Below are 19,926 nucleotides of genomic sequence, written 5' to 3' on the forward strand. Positions count from 1 at the left end.
CCCCACTGTGCAGAGAGCCCGATGTGGGGCTCCATCCCAGGACCCTGAGCCCATGACCCGAGCCGAAGGCAGAGGATTAACCCACTGAGCCACCCTGGCACCCAGGTGTTGCCTTCTTTAAAAAAATCTACAAAATAAATGGGCTCTTAGCCTCTCATTAGTATACCTCACCGGAAGTAACAACCAGCTTTTAAATGGTAACAGGAAAACACTCCAGTTGCTTCTTTTTTCCCCAGGAAAATGTCTTGAACACTGATCCCAGAGACTATCCACAATTCCTGCCTTCCTCACCTGGGTGAATCCCCTCTGCCAGCCTATGAGGGCAAGGCTAGTATCTGACCCATCTCACAGAGAGGAAAAGTGAGGTCCATAGAGTTACCCAGGAAGAGAGGGCTGCCAGGATTTGAACCCAGGTGGTTGGGCTCCAAGCTCATGCTCAGTGACTTGCCCATGGGCACCCAGCTGCTAAGTAGGAGGGCGGGGTGCAGGGGCAGCCCCAGTGTGATCAGCGTTCAAATCTTAGTCACTATTATTATTAGTGTCCCAGGCACTGTCATCAGAGACTTTATACTATTTATCTCATTAAAGCCTCCCAAATAACATTATAATGGTTAGATGATGGTACATGGCACAGAGAGGGTAAGTGTCCCGCACAGGCCACACAGCTGGAATGTGGGGAAACCAGGTCTGGATCTCAGGCATTCTCACTCCTGTGTCCTGCACAGTTCCTAACCCTTCCCCACACTAAGAAAGAGCACCCACACCGGACCTAGGCAGATGTGAGCTTTGTCCTAACTGTGCTCTGGCATTGAGGTAACTGGCTTTACCTCTCAGAGCCTCCTTTCTCTCTGGGAAGGGGAACTGTAATGGTACAAACCTCGCAATATTGTTGTAAGGATAAAATGAGGGGATGCAAGGAAAGTGTTACATGGCATATGGGATGCAATCAGTGAATCTGCTCTTTCTCCCGGGTGATGAACCCAAGGCATCTGGGTGCTGGTCCTGGGCTCTCACTGGGTCACCTTGGCCTCCCAGTAGCAGCGTCCACTGTCCTGGCCTCACAGCACCGTGCCCAGCAGTCTGGGAGGCGGTGGCTGCCTATTTATAGTCCCCACTGCTCACAGCTCCTGTGCCAGTCACCCTTCACAGTTGGAGTGGTGCTGGCAAGCTACAGGAAGCCTGTCAAGAACCTGGAGGCTGGAGGGAGCTAGAAGGCGCCTTACACCCAGAACAGATCCCTTCGTCCTCTAAGGATTCATAAAGGGCTTTTTTTAAAAGGGGGGGGGCGGAGGGCAAAATGTACTCCCTTGGCAAAAGAGATCCAGGCACTCAGCTAAGGTGTGGAAAAGTTTTGCAAATGTATTTAACCTTTGCTCCCCTTTGAGGAAAATAAAAAGCTAATGTCCCCAGGTGATTCTAATATGATTTCCTGGCACAGGGTCCAAATCTCTTCCTCCCTTACCCCACTGTCCTGGAGAAAAACTGTCTTCTCTGCAACCTCATCTGCCAGGATCCAAGCTCAGCTCACTGCTCCACTTATAAAACCTACCAAAAGAACTCACTCTCTATTTAAAAATGTAGATGGTAAATGACATTCTAATATTAAAGGTGCTTTTCCAACTCCCCAAAACCCCCTCTTTCCCCTTGGAAATCCCTTGACCTTCTCATTTTGGTTGCTAAGCCTCTGATCGTTTCTCTTCATGCGAGAAGTCAAAGAAATCCCCTCCATGGATGAAAGTACCCAATATGGGCACGATAGGCCCAGAAGAGTCAACCACATCTCTCGGAGGTGTGTCTGGTCTGAGGCCCTGGGCACTGCTGTTTGCTCAGAGTACAGGGATGTGCCCCCTGTGAGGACAGGGGCAAGCTTTATGGGCTCCCACAGGGAGTGGGGCTGACATGCCCATGATGTGGCCTTGGTCAGCTCCAGAGGGGAGAGACAGCAATGGGAGGCTTGAGAAAGAAGCTCTAAAAGCGTAAAGTGACCCCTCACAGCACCACAGGCAAAAATCTACGGAGTTTAGTCCTTTCCGAGCACCTCCATGTTTTTAACATCAATGTGAGAAGCTAGGTTAGCTGGAATTATCTAGATAATCTTTGACTTCTCTGTTCCCCATTTCGTAACATCTAACAATTAAGTTATGATTTATCAAGCACTCACTAAAGGCGAATGCTAAACTCAGCCCTTGGACTGAACCCTGTGAAGCTATTGTTTTACGAGTCAGAGAGAGTGAAGCACTGGTAACTTCGTATGAACCCACCCCTGTATGATCCCACTTAGTCCTCACATAATCCCACGTGATAGTTCATGCCGTGACGTTCCAAAAGATGTGCAAATGAGGAAACTGAGACTCATACATGGAAAGGAACAGAACTGGATCTTAACCTAGATTTCTTTAATTCTGCAATCGATAGCCCTTTACCCCCTGAGCTGTGACGCATGAGTTTAATAAAAACGTGCCTGGGCTTGTATCTCAATCCATCAATTTTTCCCCCATGGCCATGAAGTGGTTCTCTAGGGCCTCAGTTTCCCAAGCTTTAAAAATGAGGGTGTGTGGTTAGAGGGTTCTAAGACTCCTCCCAGTCCTCTATATTTTAGTCTGTGATTATCTTCCCTTTTCCTCACCCCAAAATACAGAAGAGTGAAATCTCTGACCAGAAAGTTCCTGGCACCTACCTTGGGTTCTGTGAAAAAATAATGACCCTGGTTTTCAATGCCGCCAAAGTTAAGGAAAGTTTCACCCCTTCATTTTAAAGCAGCCATAAAGTGCCATGTGTTTAACCGCAGGAAGAAAAGGGTCTTTTTAACTGTTGTGGAGAAGCGTCCCACCAGGGGAAGGAAAGAGTGGACCCAGAAGGCTGGTGAGGGCTTGCAAAGCTGGTCTCTCGGCCCTTCTGAGTGGCTCTCTCTTCTATCCAGAACCACCCTCGAGTGGCCTGATGGGCAGACCTATAAAAGTCCACAATCCTAAAAATGCCGTCGTTTTCCTAGAAAAACCCTTTAAACAGAACAAAACAAAATAAAACCCTCAATCCGTCAGGCCTGCTATCTAATGCCATGAGGAGAGGCAAGGAGAAAGCAAGTTAGGGAAAAGCCAAGTCCTGGAAGCTGAGCTGAGGGCTTTCTCCACTGGGCACCTCCCGGGATAAAGAACTCCCTCTCCCAAATTTAAGCCCAACCACAAACATGTTCCAAGGAGGAGGGAGAGCTTTATTCACATTTTTATTTCTGAGCTGGGCTGGCCAATGGCACTGGGGACTAATTAAAAAGGCAGAGAAAGCTCTTTTTTTCCTCCGGCGACTGCGACTGCAGAAGCACCTTTGCTGGAGCGGACCAGGGCGGGATGATTCACCTCCAGGAGGCCTTTCTGGGGTGTGCACCCTTCTCCAGAGGGGCCTGGGTGTAGGTGGGGAGGGAAGAAGGGAAGGAGGCGGACAGGGGAGCAGCGAGGGGCAGAGTCAGAAAGGGAAAGAAGGGGCCGGATGCCGGGAGAGCGGCCGAGGGGCAGGTAAACCTGGAGGGCGGTGCAGGGCGGCACCGAGGGCCCGAGGGCCGGAGGGCCTGCGGCCGAGCCTGGGGACCCCAGCGGGACGGGAGCGGGCGGCTGGGGGGCGGAGGGGAAGAGGGGCGGGGCGGGCGGAGGGCTGGGGGCGGGAGGGGACTCACCCTGCGGCCGGCCTCGTTGTTGTGCAAGTTCATGAGGATGCGCGCGCTCTCGTACGAGCCCTTGGCGTGGATGCGCTCCCGCTCGCGCGCGTCCACGAACTCCTTGGCGAAGCGGTAGCCGTAGTCGATGTTGTCCCCGCAGCCGCCCCACAGCCAGTCCCGCGGCAGGTCCTTGGGGCGCGCGGCGCGGCTGCAGCCGCAGGTGGACAGCTCGCCCTCGCGGCACGCGCGGCTCATGGCGTTCACCACCCCCGCGGCGCTCACCGCGTACGTGAAGGCCGTCTCGCGGCTGCCTGCGGGCGGGACGCGGGGGTCACCCGGCGCCTGCCGCCGGCCGGGCTCCGAGGACCCGGGGAGCCCCACCCAGCCCACCCACCCAGCGGCCCGGGACAGAGGGGCCGGGGGCGCCCCAGCCCTAACACCCACACCCCCGGGGCCGGCCCCCACCCCCAGGGGAGGAGGCAGGACGACCGCCCAACACGCGGCGGCGGCAAGTGACAGGAGCAGCAGACCCCTGACCCCTTTACTCTTGACACTGAAGCGGCCACTGCGCTCAGGCAGCGCTGGACTGGTTTTCCCTCCAGCCCCTGAAAATCCTGGAAACTTACTTCCCAAAACGCACGTGAAAGAAGTCATTGAGGGAGAACTGAACGTGGGGAGACCTCCTTACGCTTATGTTAAGGTCTGGTGTCATTTTCATCTTGAGTTACCTCAGGCGGGAGCACAGAATTTGCTAGGCTTAGATCCTCTGAAAGTCTCCGGCCCTGGAACCCTGGAACCCAGAGGCTGCAGCAGCCCTACTCCGGGGGGCCCGGTTCTCCCTGTTCCATCAGGAGGCACAGGGTGCCTGTCTCAGGCTCTTGACGTCCCCAGAGGACATTTCTAAACCTGTTCCTAGAGTATTAGAGTGAAAGTTGCCCCTTCTTCAATCCCAAACTGATGGTCCTGATACTTCTTCCAGAAGATGGAGGTCTCCTTCTAACAGCCTGCTATCATTTATGCTACTTCTGCAAACCACCCCCCACCACAGCCTTAGCCTCAGAGCATTAGAATAAATAGCAAGAAGGAAGAAACCACAATCTGAGGGGAATGGAAAAGTCTTCCTCTTCCTGAAACCCTGTACAACACTGATAGAGGAGTCCCATTCATTGGGAGGAAAGTGGAGGCAATCGTAGACTACCTCAACTCCCACTTGTACATGGAGACGTTTCTATGTGTAACAAGAAGCCACTTAATAGAAATGTAGTACCAGAGAGAAAAGGTTAACACCTTGCCGGCTGAAGCTGGGGCTGAGGGGGTGTACTGGGAGGTAGGGGGCTCACTTTCTTCAACTATAAAATAAGTATTTAACTAGATACCTGGGCAGAAAAAAAGGCCACTTTTGGTGCTGAAATCCCTGTACCAGAGTAAGTTTTTCTGACACTTAAAGAGCTTCCTAACAATCTTTGGTGGGGGGTGGGGTAGGTAACAGCAGCAGAACAGCTGACAAAAGGACTCCACCCCAACCAGAAGGGTCCGTCTGAGGAGGACAGCTATATCATTCCAGGATCCCACAGGCTGCCCTCTTCAGGACTCGATCTCTACACTCAATCCACAGACATGTGTGATTCCTCCTTCCAGGAATAGCGAAGGTTCCCAGCTACCACAGACCTTCCCTCCCACAATTTGAAAAAAATGAATAATTTGAGGAGCGTGTTGGTGGTTGGCAGGAGGATACAGAAAGTTCCTAAGGGGTGTTCCGTGTATCTAACTCAAATGAGAGAGGCAGGGCACATCAGGGAGTGGAGAGAAAGGAGGAGAGCAGACAGATTCTGGGGAGTTATTTGAGGATTAATACTGATAGTACAGAAAAATTTGTGGCCCCAGATGGGAGACCTGTAGAGTAAGGCAGCCGCTAGAGGAAGAGAGATAGAGTCCTGTGGAGATAGAAGAACATGAGGTACTGTCTTTCCAGGAGACAGCGCATAAAAGGGCTTTTATACAAAACACAATAATGCTGCTTTTTTCATGGGTCTACCTTGAGCATTTCCTTTTTTTTTTTTTTTTTTTTTGCCCTGCCACCCAAACCTGGTCAGAATCTCTTTAGCTCGTTGGTCACTGCAGGGAAAAATGTCAGTTTGAAAAGTGCTCTTTGGCTAATAGCCTATGGACGCAGCTATCCCAGATGGAACACTGCTGGTTCAGTTCGGGATCCCTCCCTGTGAAATCTACCTCTCTTCAGACCCTCACACCCCTTAAAAATGGAGCCTTTCTTATGTATCTTTTCACAGTGTGGAGACAAAGAAGAGACAGAGACAAAAGCTGAAGGAAAGGATAGCGTGATGAAAAATGAGAAAGTTTCCGAAATGAGGAGTGGGCCCTTCACTGGCCAATTGTATACAGCGCCTCCCAGGCAACTAGCACCCTAGAAAAATGAGTCAAAGAGGGATGGAAGTGGCAGCCTGAGTTTCTCAGACACTGGCCCCATCACAGGGTCAGATTCTCACGGATTGCTCCCCATGTCCCTGGTTGTACTTAGTGCTCTGGAGTGAGTACATACACACACACCCCTTGCAACATCAAAGGTGCCTTAAATTTTCCCTTAGCTCCTTCTCTTCAAACAGACTCATAAATAGGAAAGTGAAAGCCAAGTAAATTTCCCACTGTTAGGGTTGGGTCCATGTTCCCCTTCCACAAAAATCTATTCTGGTTTTTCTTCCCTCCATCTCTTTTTTAAATAAATAGAAGAGAGGGCCCCAGGTTCCTCCGGAAGCCCAGCAGCAGCTTCCTGCCTTAAGACCCCAGGAACCTGGGGGACTTTTGGCAAAGGAGGATGGGGTGGGCTCTCAGATACCCAGGACATGGGTAAACTTGATGCTAGTATCTTAGCAGGGTGCCCCAGGAGGAAGTTCGATTCCCACCCACTCGCTACCAACCCAGATGGGAGTACCACACAGCTGAGGACCAGACAGGGTATTTGCAAGGGACAATTAACTATAAGCCTTTGTACCAAAGGTTCTGCTTGTTCCCTGAGGAGGCAGGCTCTTTGAATCTTGGACCACATTTTAAATAAATCTCCAGCAGAACTCAAATCCACTTAGCAAATGATAGCTTATTCTGAGCATTTTGGCCCAATACAGGCTACATAGGAAGATGAGGAAAGGATCTTAAATCAAAGCCCTGTTCCAGTGACGACACAGAAAAAACCATTCCAATGGCTGTTTTGCTTCCTGGTTACCCATCAAAAATGTATGGCTTGTGCAAACTCATATACACGCAGAAAAGTGCTCCCAGAGTTTGAGAGGGAGGCAGCGTAGGGGGAATATATAAGGCCAATATATAATTTCCCAGAGAAGGGAAAGCTGACAACTTACCATTCTGATACGTTGTGAGCTTGCTCACAACAAGGCAATGCAGAAGGGAATCTCCACCACCCCAGTTTACTATACAGGGCAGTCCACATTCAGGGCAGGCTCCTGTGTTCCTGCCACTTAATTCCTGAATTCGGATCCCAGTATACACATTAGCACATTTTAATCATTAACAGGAAGGACAAAGCCCTATGAAACTGCAGGCTGAGAGCCGCAGACCATTTTGCCATTCAATCAGAGGAATGGCTTCCAGTCCTGTATTATTTTAGTATATGAAGTCGCTTGGCTTCTTGGCTCAAACATCCACTGACAACTCTTTTTTGTTCTCAGTGAATGCACTTTTCAGGGTTTTTATAAAAGCATTTTATCCATCCGTGACGGATATTAAGCCAACTTTTTTTATCTTCAGTCCGTCTAAACAGTTAATTGCTTTGATAAATGGCTTCTTATTTTAGGAATCACCGCGGTCATATTAATTATAAGGGCTTGTTTGCATAATACTAAAGGGACCTAAAATATTCACACTAGAAAACACACATAGGATCCCATCTGTCAGATAGTATCCTATGCTATTAAACCAAACCAGAAGCAGACGGAGTTTCCAAATTCTTTGCCTTTGGCCCCATTTTAACGCCACCTCCTCCTTGCATGCACTACCAAGTTCAAGGATACGTTTAACCTAAAGAATCTGACTGTGAGCAATACATTTAAGACTTTTTTTTAAGTTTCTAGGTTGGGATCCGAAGCATGTGCTTGTATGTCAATAGCCAAAATCACAATGTAAATGGGACCACTTCTAATTAAAATTCTTTCTGGGCCTAAAAATAAAGCTTTTAACATATATATCTCTATAGCCTCAGGAAACATCTATATTAGGAAAATTAAAACCTTATTCACTCCCAACGTAGCCAGCATTCGAAAGATGACAGTATTTAGTTTGATGCGTGGGCCATTTGAATTGTGGCTTAAGAGACTTCCAGCCGTTAAAAGAGTTTTGAAGTTTAAAAGGATATAAATGACTCATCTTTCTTCACCTCCTTTTGAGAAACTGAAATAAGCGTTATGCTTCTCTTCCAAACAGAAGGCATTTTAGAAAAAAGTGCAGTGTTCAGAAAAACAAAGGTGTCTCTGATGCTTCCCTTCTGATTTGACTAAAGAAGCCCCCAAACTTATTATCATCAAGGTGTGGGAACAGGAATTAAGGCCAGGGGCAGTAGTGAGGAAGATTCCGGAAGACCCCCCCACCACCACCCTGCGCTCATCCAGCTGGAAGACTCCCTCCTTAGCAAGCTCCTAAGTGCTGGCAGAAGCCCGTCTGCAGGAGAGGGCTTGATCTGCATTTAACCAGCTGTTGTACAGTGTCCTACCTATCTGCATGACCCGGCCGAACACAGAGGTGTTGTCCACGGTGCTGCAGTTCCAACGCCGATGCCGGAACTGATACTGGCACTCTTTGATGCCCGTCTTCGCGCCTTCTCCGATGTACTGCATGTGGTCTTGGTACAAGTGGCACAGTTTCTTCTGTCCTTGAGAAAGTCCTGCCAGCTGGCTGCAGAGAGGCTGTGCTCCTATGATATATACTTCTGACATCTGAACAGGGTTATTCATACCTAGCGACCTAGAAGGGGTGGGGGGAGATGTGCATTCAAGATTTACGTGAACTCTCGAGGTAGGCCCCCTGAAAGCATGTCAGCGAGACAGAGTTTTCAGCACACAGATGCTTTTTCTCTCCTGCTTGTCCTCATGACAAAGTAGGAGAAGGGCTTCATAAAACTTCTCTGTTTAAACTGCGCTCAGAAAACGGAGGTATTGTACAATCCCCACCCCGCCATCTGGCTCCTCAGTTAGGTTTTCACTCCCTTCCTTGCCCCGTTGCCATCTACCTGAACCCACGTTTCCGAAATGGGGGAGATGGCGATTCGGGGGACGGGCCTCTGACATTAGAGAAAGGGGACTCCCTTTGCCCCACAAATTGGACGGATCTGCCTTGAAAACGTATGCATGTGAAAGCAGACAAAATTAGACGCGGGGAGGAGGAGAGAGGAGCTCCTTCTGACCGGTGCAAGAATTGGGACACAAGTAGAGAGACTGAAGAAAATTCTCCAGTTTCTGGACATTTTAAAAGGGCCCCTTATGTGATTCTAAAAGACCCAAGACTGGGTATCCAGTGAACACAAGTCATGTTTGACAGTCAGAAGAAATGCTGTTCATTTACAGGGAAAAAATATCCAGAACGCCGTCAAAAATAATCCTTTGGATACACTGCAGTCTATCTACAAGGCCCCTAACCAGAGAGAAATGCTCGTTTAAGGACATTTGACTACTTCATGTTCACCTCCTTTTGATCAAATTTCTAGCCCCAATACTTCCCCACTTGGAGTGCAGCTGTCTTCCTAGAACACTCTGCCTGCCTCAGACCCTGAAGGTTAATAACCTCGAGTGACAGAAAATAAAAGCTGGAACTCGCTTTTACTACCTAGAGGTGGCAAAAGTAAATTTTATAGATAGGCTTACAATTATTAGAGAAGTGAATTTCGGTGCCCTTTTATTACATGATGTACTACAAGCAGACATCTGAACAAGGGCCTCACAGAAAAAAGGGGTAGATTTATAGGGTCCCATTCCCTATGGAGCTAAAGATTAAGCTTGACGATATTAACAAGTTAGAAGAAAATTCTGATTTCCAGATATACACACAAAATATATTATACACATATGTATCACATAAAGGCACTCAGACTCACGATTCAGCTTTAAAAACTGCAGCATCGTACCCACGAATCTTAGAAAAAAGAAAATCAAACAAAGAATATGCACTTAGAAGGAACTTACCACCAAGAATTGGCTTCTATTACAACCTGGGCGAGGGAGAAAAATATGGCCAAAGCCATTAGGAAGAACTTGGAAGACATTGCACTTCCAGCCGTCCCCAAAGCAACTCCTGGGTTTAATATTCCAATCGACTTCTGGAGAGGGAAGAAAGGAGCAGATGTTTATTGCCTCTCAGATAATTTTCAAGCATACAAGTTTAAACAACGGAAGCATCCGGGGTCTCTTAAGTTTACTGTTGATTGACTGCGCTTCTCCTCCGTGAGTTTTTTGATGGCAAGATATAGGCAGTTTCTTTTTCCAAATTAATCCACCCACGCAACCTCACCAGGAAATCTGATTTCGCTGGGATCCTGCGCGCGGGGCACGCCAGCGATTACAAACATGTCTCAATGCTGTTGAGTCAAAGCCCCGGTGCCAAGCGCTGCCTCTTTCCTGCTCGTTCGCTTCCCGCACCCCCTCGCTCCCCTCTAGTCCGCGCTGTGCTGGGTCCCTCCTCGGGAATTCACTCGGGAACCCGCAGCCACCCTCGTCCGCTCTCCGACCTGGGCCGAGCAACAAGTGGAGCCGGAATTAATTCCATGGACGAGAGGAGCGCGAAGGCTAGTGGAGCACGCCGCGGGCGGCTGCGGAGGAGGCGGGGTGGCCGGCGCGGGGGTGGGGGTGGGGGTGGGGGCAGGACGCGGGAGGGAAGGGCAGGGGGTGGGGGGCGAGGCCCCGGGGAGCGGCGTGCGCGAGAGTGCCCAGCTGGGAAATGCAGTTCGGAATTAACAGCGTATGTTTCCTAATCAGTTTACAGGCCGCTTTGGGGGAAGCCACTTCCAGAGGGGGAAGGGCAGCCTGGGTTTCCTTAGGACACTGTTCAACCAGATTGGAGTGGGGAGGAGATGGGGGGCACTGGGGATAACGGGGAGAGAGACCTGCTCTCTCAACCCAGGAAACAGGAAAACAGTGCCCCCTCCCCTGCCTGCGGCCTCCTCTTGCCACTCTGCGCACCCCCCCCCCCGGGAAGGGGAGAAGGGATAGCACCCCTGAGGCAAATAGGGGGTCTGTCCTGGGAGAGGATCCCTTCTCTGCCCTCCCACAAATTCTGATTTTTCATTTCACTCTTTCTCCTGCCCCCCTTCGGTCCCCACTCCTGACAGCTGCCATGGAGAAAGAGGAAAGGAAACCAAGGGGGACTCCAGTTTGCTTTGGTCTTGGTCTGGGCTTGTCGGCCACTTCGCCACCGCGGCCCTGTGAGCCTGGCCTTAGAACACCTCCGCCCCACCCTCCAGCCCAACTCAGACTCGGTTCGGTAAGTCCCGGACGGTGAGAGTGCAGGGCGAGGCCACCGCGGGTGCGAGTGAGCCCTCGGCGGGGCCAGAGATGCGCCGGCTCCCGCGCCGCGGCTGAACCCCTGGATTCCAGGGAGCAGAGAGGGCGCCGGCGGCGAAGGTTCCCGTTGTGAAGAATTTCGGGGGCAGGGGGCGGCCCTGGGAGCTTTCGCGGCCGTTCCCCCACCCCCCACTGGTGACTTGTCCACCTGTAGGCGGCGGGGGCGTGAGACAGTGGCCCGTGTGGGCGGGAGGAGCGGGTTTCCAAAATCCCCTTTTACGTTTCTGTTAAGTGTAACCCGGCTGCGCTGCACCGCCGGCAGCCCGGAGGGAGCCCCTTCCTCGGGAAAGGAAAGGTGAGCCTTCTCCAGTCGGCCGAAGGGCCTGGAAAGTGCGCCGTCAAAGGGACAGAGGGGACCTAGGCAGCCTTGGAAAAGCGAGGGGGCCCAGGAGCGTGCCACGGCTTTTCTGTGCCCGCCGTCCTTTTGACCAGGCAGCTCGGGACTTCTCCAAGAGGAAACGCTTATGTGGTCCCCCGAGCCCGCTAACCAGGGCTCTGAGCCCTTGGCCCACTCATTCTCCAAACGCCGCAAAGCTAGGGGCGCATCCCGGAGAACAGAAACCTGGGGTTTCCCCAGCCGAAGATAGAGAAGGCTCGGTCTCGCTCCCCACCCCCGCCCGAAGTGTCAAGTTTCCTCCAGGGGAGGGGGTGGGCTGCGAGGTCTGCCTTCGCGCGCGGCCCAGGCTGCAAAATCGACTCCCCCCACCCCTCCGCGGCCAAGGCCGCGCACGCACACACACTCACAACACACCCATGCACATTCACACACTCAAACGCGTTCAATAGACACACACGCACCGACGTGCTTCCGAGACGCGGGCGGAGATGGCTGCTGGCCGCGCGCACTTTCTGAGCTTCCCGACGGGCGGGGCACGCGGGGCGGGGCGCGGGCAGCAGAGAAATTGATAACAGATTCCGCGGATTACAGCGGATCTCTTTGTTAGAGGCGAAGCCACACAACCGAACCGACTTTGGGCCCGACGACCCTAGGGAGAGTCCGCCCATTCCTAACTGGGAGTGGGTCACTGGGTCTCCGAGACTCGGGTCTCCCCAGCTCCAGATTAGGGGTAGGCCAGAGGTGTCCCAAAGGGGAACAGCCAGGAGAGCCCTGAGAGTCGCGTCTCCACTTAACCCCGCGTGCTTGCCCGGAAACACCTTGGCCCTCTTCCCGCTCCAATCCCCGTGCAACCCAAAAAAAGGCCCCACAAGTTTGAAGGACTGAAAGAACCCACAGCGAACTCACTAATAAATACATCGACTCTGAAGGGTAAACACCCCTGCCTGTTTATCAAGAGATCTGATCCCAAAAGACAGTAGGAAATGAGACCTCTCCGGAGACGGTCACACCGGGGGTAAAACAAAAGTTCTGGGCAGAGACTGAGTTTACTAAAGAATGGGCTAAATGTTTTCGAACACTTTCAGAGCCACGAGAAGCCCGCTTATGTAAGGTCCTCAGAATCTCTTCCTAGCATGCGCTGGGGTGGAGGGCCGCGGGCGCTTGAGAGTTTCTAGCGCAGGGGAGGGGTGAGGTGAGGGGAGGGAGGACATTAGTGCTCCCCAGTTTCCAAAGCCAGAGCAGCTCAACGCAGTGACGCTTATTCTGTCTCTCCTCCAAAGCCTCTGCATTGGATTGAAGGTGTTCCTAAACTACCTTTATCCACTGGGGTGTGGGCTGGGGGTGATGAGGGGTGGGAGACAGGAAACCACCACTCTGGTTAGATGAGGTTCCCAAGCCACAGAGCGGGTCTTAGCCCGTGTCCAGCACCCAAGTCCTCAGCTCTGCGGCCCCTAAAGAGAAATTCTGCAAAGGCAGGAAGAAGATTCTCGACCCTCACCCATGGGCGCTACCTCATTCGGTCTGGGCATCCCCTTCCACTAGGTTTTTTGAGTCTAGGTTCCCCCAAGTCTGGGAGAATGGAAATGAAGGGGGAGACCAGCTAGAAGTCAGAAGTGAGTTTGACCTGGGCTCGTGGTGGCTAAAAAGATAAGAAACTCCAAGAATCCCTGCTCTTGGTAGGAAATAAACTTTGTTTTCCCCACTGTGATCTCTTCCTAAAAGAGAGAAACAGAAAATTGTGGGAGATAAAAGGCGGCAACCCCAAAGTTGGGACGCCCTGCCCCAGGAAGTGCCCAGAGAGAAGAGGGAGCCGAGGGGCCTGAGCCTGGTGAGGCTGCCGGGAGGTCCGATTTAAAGGGGGAGCGGAGGAGGACCTAGGGCTCCCCTAAGCCTCTAGCCTAGGTTCAGAGGGATCGAGGCAGCCCCTCACCGCCTTGTTGTGTCCACAGCGCTACGTGTGTGTTGTGTGTGTGTTTGGGGTGGGGGAAGCCCTAGAGAGAAGGTGGAGGGAGCTCCTTGCGCCCAGTGATCAGTGCAAGGACTGCCCCGGCTCTGGACTGAACGGCAGGTCTGAGAACAAGGAGGCTCCAAAGGAAGAGTGGTGGTCAAGCCCGGCTGTTCCCTGTGTCCCCACTTCCATCCCAGGACGAGTCTCTTCAGACTTCAATACTTTTCCTCCTCTCTCTCTCTCTCTCTCTCACACACACACACATCACTTACACCTTCTCACACAGGTTAACCTCCAAGCACAGGCTCTCGACTTTATCCAGAGAAAGAGCAGAATGAAGGAGAGAGAAAATTAAAGATCAGTTGAACCCCCACTCTTCAGGGGCAGTTTCAACTCCGCTTTTTAACAGACGAAGAAATTGAGGCCGAGAAAGAGAAAGCAACACTTGTTCCCCACAGAGCAGGGGTGGGAGCGCCCAGGCCGTACCCTAGGCCTCCCAGGGCGACGCTCCTGTTCCTACGCCCCCGGGACGAGGTAAACCCTTCCTCCTGTCTCCGAAGTCCCGTTTGCTGGATCGGACCCCTGGCCCCATCTGTACTGCGGCGGCTACGCAGAGCAGTTTGTTCTCTGGGGGCCTCTGAGGGGCCCTCGAGAAAGAGGTGGACCTGGTGGTCGGGAAGGACGAGCGGAGCCCGAGGTGGGAGGCAAAGGCGAGCAGCTGACTGCCCACCCCAAGGAGCTGACTCCCAGGCGTCCTACCTCGAGGCAGCCAACAGGGGGCAGCCGGCACCGCACTGCGAGGGTGAAAAGGCAGCGGGAAGAGCTGAGCTCGGTGCGCGCGATGCTAACCCCTTGTGCACCGGGGCGCTCCGGTGAGGAAAGGGAAAGGCCAGGGACTCTCCGGCCAGTCCTCCTGGGGGAGGGTCCTCCTTTGTGGAGCCCGGCGGGACTAAGGCTCGCTAGTAAACCCAAGACTGGAGAACAACTGACCCTTTACTCCCCTCGCTCCCCACACACAGGGCACGGATCTACACACTCGGACACAGTTTACAAGGCGTCTCCACAACTTGCGCGCTTTCAGCCTTGCCCCCACGAAACTCCCCTGGCAGAGGCTGTCTAGAAACGAAATCTCCATATGAGGCTGGGGCAGCAGCGAATCTTGGCGGGAGGGCAGGGGCTGAGGAGATGCGATCCCACCCCTGGCTCCAAGGGACTTCCAAACAGAGGGTTGTCCATTTAAAAACGGGAGAGGAGAAGGGGCCCCCCGACGCCAAACTGGAATTGGAGAGTAAAACAAGGCCCCGGGGGGCTCCAGATTTCGGGTTCTTTTTAAAACTTTTTTGGGAGGGCGAGCAGGAATTTGTTTGCTTTAGGAAACATCTTAATTCTAATCCCAACCTTATTTTCTAGAAAAGTAAAATGGGAGAGGATCAAGAAAAGTGGAAATTCAGGATCGAAGCTTGGAGGACAGAGGAGAAGTTGTTTGGAAAATAACAAGTTCTATTGCAGGAAGAAATGTTAACTTTTCGCAAAAGTGAACTCCCGGTGACCCTCGAAGTGTGTGACTCGGCTTTAACATACAACTGACAATTAAAACAAACAAGAGTTCACAAACTGCCCCCCTCCCGCTCTCCCAAAGCGGAGGCCCAAATGTTTCCAAAGGACACGGCAGATTCCGCGCAGGGGGCCAGGGCGCGCTCTCTCAGAGGACGGGATTAGAGCCACCACTGCCAACACTCCCCGCCCCCATCACCCCGGCAAAGTGCCGGAGCTCACCCAGTGGCGGCTAATAATGCTAATAACGCGACCCGGCTCCCACGCCGGGGTGCGCGCTGGCCCCCCACTAGGCACTCTTAAAGGCACACGGGCCTGCAGCGCTGAGATTCCCTGGCCCGGACGAGCCTGCAACCTGGCCTCCCGCAACAGAGGACGAGGGGAGAGGGGGCGGTGCACTGCTCTGGGGTGTAGGCTCCTAGCCCTGCCGCCGGGTCTCCCAACCAAGGAGTCCTCCTCCCCTTTCCGAGCCCCGGCCACACACCCTCTTGGTGCCCGCGCAGTGGGCGCTTCGTAAATATTTGTTGAATGGAATCATTATCCTGTTACTGAAATATACATAGTAAATTACACTGATGTTTCTTAGGGCAAGAACAAAGTCTTCGGTGCACCGCTCTCAGTTCTTCTGCCCTGGCTCTTCCTCACTTTTCCTCCAAAGTCCAAAAGGTTTGCAAAACTTTTGGTGGGACAAGAAGTCTCCCGGGAGACAGAGGCAGTGCGCGAGGGTGGGCGAAGGGGTAGGGGTGCCTGCCAGCTACACCAGAGTTCTAGCTTCTGGAGGCAGTAGAAGAAACGGAAGGATAGGAAGAGGTATGTATGCGGGGGGGGGGGGGAAGTTAACTTCCAAAAGAAAAAAAGGGAAAAAAAAAAAAAAAAAGTGGCGAGCGTCAACAGCGCACAGAACACCTACCTTCATGGCGAGGGGGAGGGGACGCGGCCGCGGGGAGGAAGTCGCCACCAGAGCGAGGGCAGCCGAGGAATCCGAGCGGAGCGGCTGGGTTAAGCCTGGGGGGACGATCCCGCGCAGAGCTTTGGGCTCCTCCTTGGCGCGTCCGGCAGGCGCAGGAAATCGGTGGCGAAGCGGTCACTGGCGCCCGAGTCCGAGGGCCCGAGCCGGAGCAGCGCCGGGATGCGCCCGGGAACCGATGGCGCGCCGAAGCCCGCCGGCCGGCAGCAGGGGCAAAGCCGAGCCCGCGCGCAACAAGGGAGCCGCGGGTCCGGCGAGGGCGTGCAGGCGACTGTTCCTCCGCGAGGCGCTCCCTCTCCAACGTCCATCAGCGACGGCGGTAATTAGGGCTTTCCAACCCCAAATGTGGGCGTGATTGTGCAAAAGACTTTACAACAAATAATAAAAAAAAAAAAAATTCTTCACAAGAGGGTGAAAAAAATGCCCCACTACTCAACTCTGGCCCGGGGCGGGGGCGGGGGCGATCCGCGCGCCCAGGTGCCCCCAGTTCATTCACACCACGGATTCTGCAAACTCCCGGCGGCTCACGCCTCCTGATCTCCAGCTCCTCCTCTCCAAGTCTGTGGCCGAAACGTCTGCTTCCAGGCGCTGATCCTGTGGCCGCGAGTGAGTGTGTGGACGTCTGTGTACACACACAGACACACACCCACCCCCCACCCACCCACACACTGAAGCTTTGGGACCACAGAACAATCAGGCGCGCACGGCTTTTTCTCCGGGAGATGCCGCTGAAAATGCACAAGTCGCCATCCGGACTACAAGAGTCAGCGCCAACTTTTGTCCTTTCATTTTAGGGTTTGGCAAAAAGGGGGCGCAAAATGGGTAAAAGTCGTCCCTCGAACGCTCTGCGCGGCGGTTTCGGGGGCGATGAGCGATTGCCCCGGGAGAGACACTGGCTCCCCCCTCCCCTCTTTCTCTCTTCGGGTTAATCCCCGTCTTTCCCCCGCCTTCCCTAGGCGAAGGGCGAAGAGGGGCGAGGGCACCGCGGGCGTGGGGCTGGGGAGGGGCGAGGGCCAGGGGCTCCGCGGCGGCCCTTCAGCTCTGGCGGTCCATGGCCGGCGCAGCTGCCCACCTCCTCGTTTGGCGCCGGGGCCCGAGGGGCGGGCGGCGGGCGGTCGGGGGCACGGCGCGGCGGCGGCGGCGGCGGCGGCGGGAGGAGCTCGCTTGGCGGCGGCCGCACGGAACCGGACTCTGGGCGGCGGAGGCGGCGCCTTGGAGCTCGCAGCAACCCTCCACGCGATCCTGCGCCCCGCAGCCAGACTGACCCGCCGCAGGGACCGCGACCCCCACCCACCCACCCCCGGCCCTCCTAGCCAACTGCCTCACTCTCTCTCCCTCTCTCCGGACTCCTCTTTCCCCTGCTGTTCTTAGAGGGGGAAAAAAATTTTTTTTAAGTTGTAGAACCAAAGGCGGCTGGAAAGAGAGAGGGAAGGGGGGAGAAAAGAAAGAAAAAACTCAACTTCGCCTATGCGCATGCGTGGTGAGGCCGGCCTATGACAAACTCCACAGGATTTTAAAGCCGTACCACGGCTGGGGTGCAGGGGGGTGGAATACGCTCCCTGCTCGAGCCCCCTTCTCTGGGCTCCCCATCCCCCAGGCATCTGCTGAAGGAGAGAGGTCCACTCTGCAGCGGCGGCCTGCCCGCCGCCCGGCCGTCTGAGATCTTCCAAAGCCGCCGACCCTCGGGAGGATGAACCCCAACTTCCCGGTCTGGACTCCTTGGCTCGCGGGTCCCGGGACGCTCCCACTGGGGCTGCAGGGGGCCTGCGGCCCCAGCACGGAACCTCTGGGAGGACCTTCTCCCCATTATTACCCCGGGGGAGGGTCCCTAAGCCCCGAGGCTGGAGAACAGGGAAGACGCGCCCATCCTGCATCGCCCCAGTGTAGTAGATTGGGGACTGGGGCGCGCGATTCAGCCTCTAGCTGCGACCCAGCCCACCCGGATGCGACGTGTGGTGCTGCCCGGTGGATCTAGGTGGTTGCCCTCAGGTGAGAAGCTTGCGAAGTTCGGCAAAACCGGATTCCAGACACTGGAACTTTTGGACACTTACAGACACCTGTGGTCGTCTCTGCAGGGACGCGGTTGGCGGATGTGTGCCCCCAAAGTCCAGCATGCCAGGGAAGCCACCCCCAAACCATGCCTCCCACTGGAGCAGTTCTTGTTCTCAGTCCTCCCCATCCTCTAGACATCCCAGGTGGAAGACACACACACACACACACACACACACACACACGATTCAAGATTCAATTTCCACCATCCAGCAGCATGCATTTGACCTTAAGGCATAAACTCCACAGCCTGGGTTCTTCGGGGGTGGTGGTGGCTGTTCTGTTTTGTTCTTCCATCCCTGACTCCCACCTTGGCTGACCACTACATCCCGCGGGGAAAGACTGCTGAGACTCTGTCCCACCCTCTGCAGCCCCTTCCTGGACCTTACTTGTCTCTGCTGACAGGAATCCTCCCCAGCCCTGGCCTCGTTTGGCCACCCGCACCAAAATGGCTGTGTGGGCTTCTCAGGAACTTCAAGAGATGCCCTTTTTCCCTCTGGCCCTGCTTTCTTTAGCCAGGGCTTCAGGAAGCCTTAAGAAGGGGGAGCCCAAGGTCATCAAAGCTCCTCTCGAGACATCTCCCGTTCATCTTCTGAGTTCTGTGTCCCCTTACATTCTTTAGGCCTTGCCCACTTAACAATAATGACCTGTGGGCATTTTCCAGTTTTCCGATCTAGTCTGAGATCTGCCATTTCCAGGGGTGGGTCTGAACATGAGAGGTCTGTGCTGGGAGAACCGCCCCTTGGCAAGCCCTCCCTGGTTCCCTCTCTCCCTTTTTGCTTTTGACCTGCGTCTGTCTCAGGGCCGGCAACCCAGATGCCCAGAGGCACTGGGCAGTGGCAGGACAGGAGTTCAAGAATAGAGATCTCAAAGGGTACTGAAACTCCTCCATACCTGAGTGACCCTGAGTCCCTTTAGATGCTCTTACTGCTAAAACAGAAGGGCTAGTCACTTGCTCTCACCCCTACAGCCTGTCCAGAAACCCTGGCTACCCAACACAAACCTTTTTCTAAAATTTGCCAAATTCTGAATTATCTGGATTATTGCTACTTTTCTGCACTTGCCTTTGCTTATGTAGACATAGCCCCAATCGTTTTTATTTCCTGCTTTGCTTCTTTTCTCTAGAAGAAGGTGGTGTTAGGTAGTGGTTGAGGGAAGACTGAATTTCCAACCCTCCTGGGTTACTTTCTAGCTGTCAGGTCCTGGACAAGTCATTTAGCCTCTCGGGCTTCAAAATCTTCTTCAATACACATATAAACTCACAAACAAAGCACAGAGAAATACAATGACCTGTGGCCGGGGTGCCGTGAAAAGGAAACAGATGACCTTGAAAATCAGGCAGGAGGCAAGAATGAACAGGGGGGTCATGGAGTACTCAGCATGGGTCACTTGCCAGGCACTCCATACCCTTGATTTTTTCCAGTCACAGGGAACAGTCACACTTTTCACTGAAGAAATATAAACAGCAGGGAGTTGTTGGTTATCTCCCCAGATTTCACTGGCACCCTTTGCAAATTAAATCATTATATGCCCCCCCCGCCAATTTTATAATTCCAAAAAATCCCCAAACTTCTGACATACCGATCTGGCCCCAAAGATTTCAGAGAGGGGACTGTGAATTTTCTCTGAAGATACTAATAACGGATGTGGTGAGATCTCACCCCACAACGATGCAGGAAGCTCCCTAACAGCGTCTTCCATGGCTAGAACACCAGCACTCAGGATAGGCCTTGGCAACTAGTAGGTGCTCAAAAATATCTGTTGAATGACCAGATGAGTGCATGGATGAAAGGATTATTTCCATAGAAAGATGCCAAGGGGAACCAACTGGAAATCCACTTTGAGTCC

The 19,926-nt window shown here is 53.5% G+C and overlaps 1 protein-coding gene across 3 annotated transcripts in view; it reads right to left on the minus strand.

Moving 5' to 3' along the window:
- Positions 1 to 17,133, minus strand: part of WNT5A (Wnt family member 5A) — an 18,770-nt gene extending 1,637 nt beyond the window's left edge. The window contains exons 1-4 of one of the 3 annotated variants that reach the window (XM_032868339.1): positions 15,973 to 17,133; positions 9,850 to 9,983; positions 8,385 to 8,635; positions 3,668 to 3,960 (exon numbers count right to left, since the gene is read on the minus strand). In XM_032868339.1, the coding sequence (XP_032724230.1) occupies positions 3,668 to 3,960; positions 8,385 to 8,635; positions 9,850 to 9,983; positions 15,973 to 15,978 (684 nt within the window). In that variant the 5' untranslated portion in view covers positions 15,979 to 17,133. Of the gene's footprint in view, positions 1 to 3,667; positions 3,961 to 8,384; positions 8,636 to 9,849; positions 9,984 to 10,391; positions 10,461 to 12,021; positions 12,083 to 15,972 lie in introns of those variants that run through there. The other 2 variants (XM_032868342.1, XM_032868340.1) reach the window with 2 other exon arrangements.
- Between the last annotated feature and the right edge of the window lie 2,793 nt (positions 17,134 to 19,926).

The sequence above is a fragment of the Lontra canadensis genome, unplaced genomic scaffold (assembly GCF_010015895.1).
Source record: "Lontra canadensis isolate GAN:19392208 unplaced genomic scaffold, GSC_riverotter_1.0 scaffold35, whole genome shotgun sequence".
Taxonomy (NCBI): domain Eukaryota; kingdom Metazoa; phylum Chordata; class Mammalia; order Carnivora; family Mustelidae; genus Lontra; species Lontra canadensis.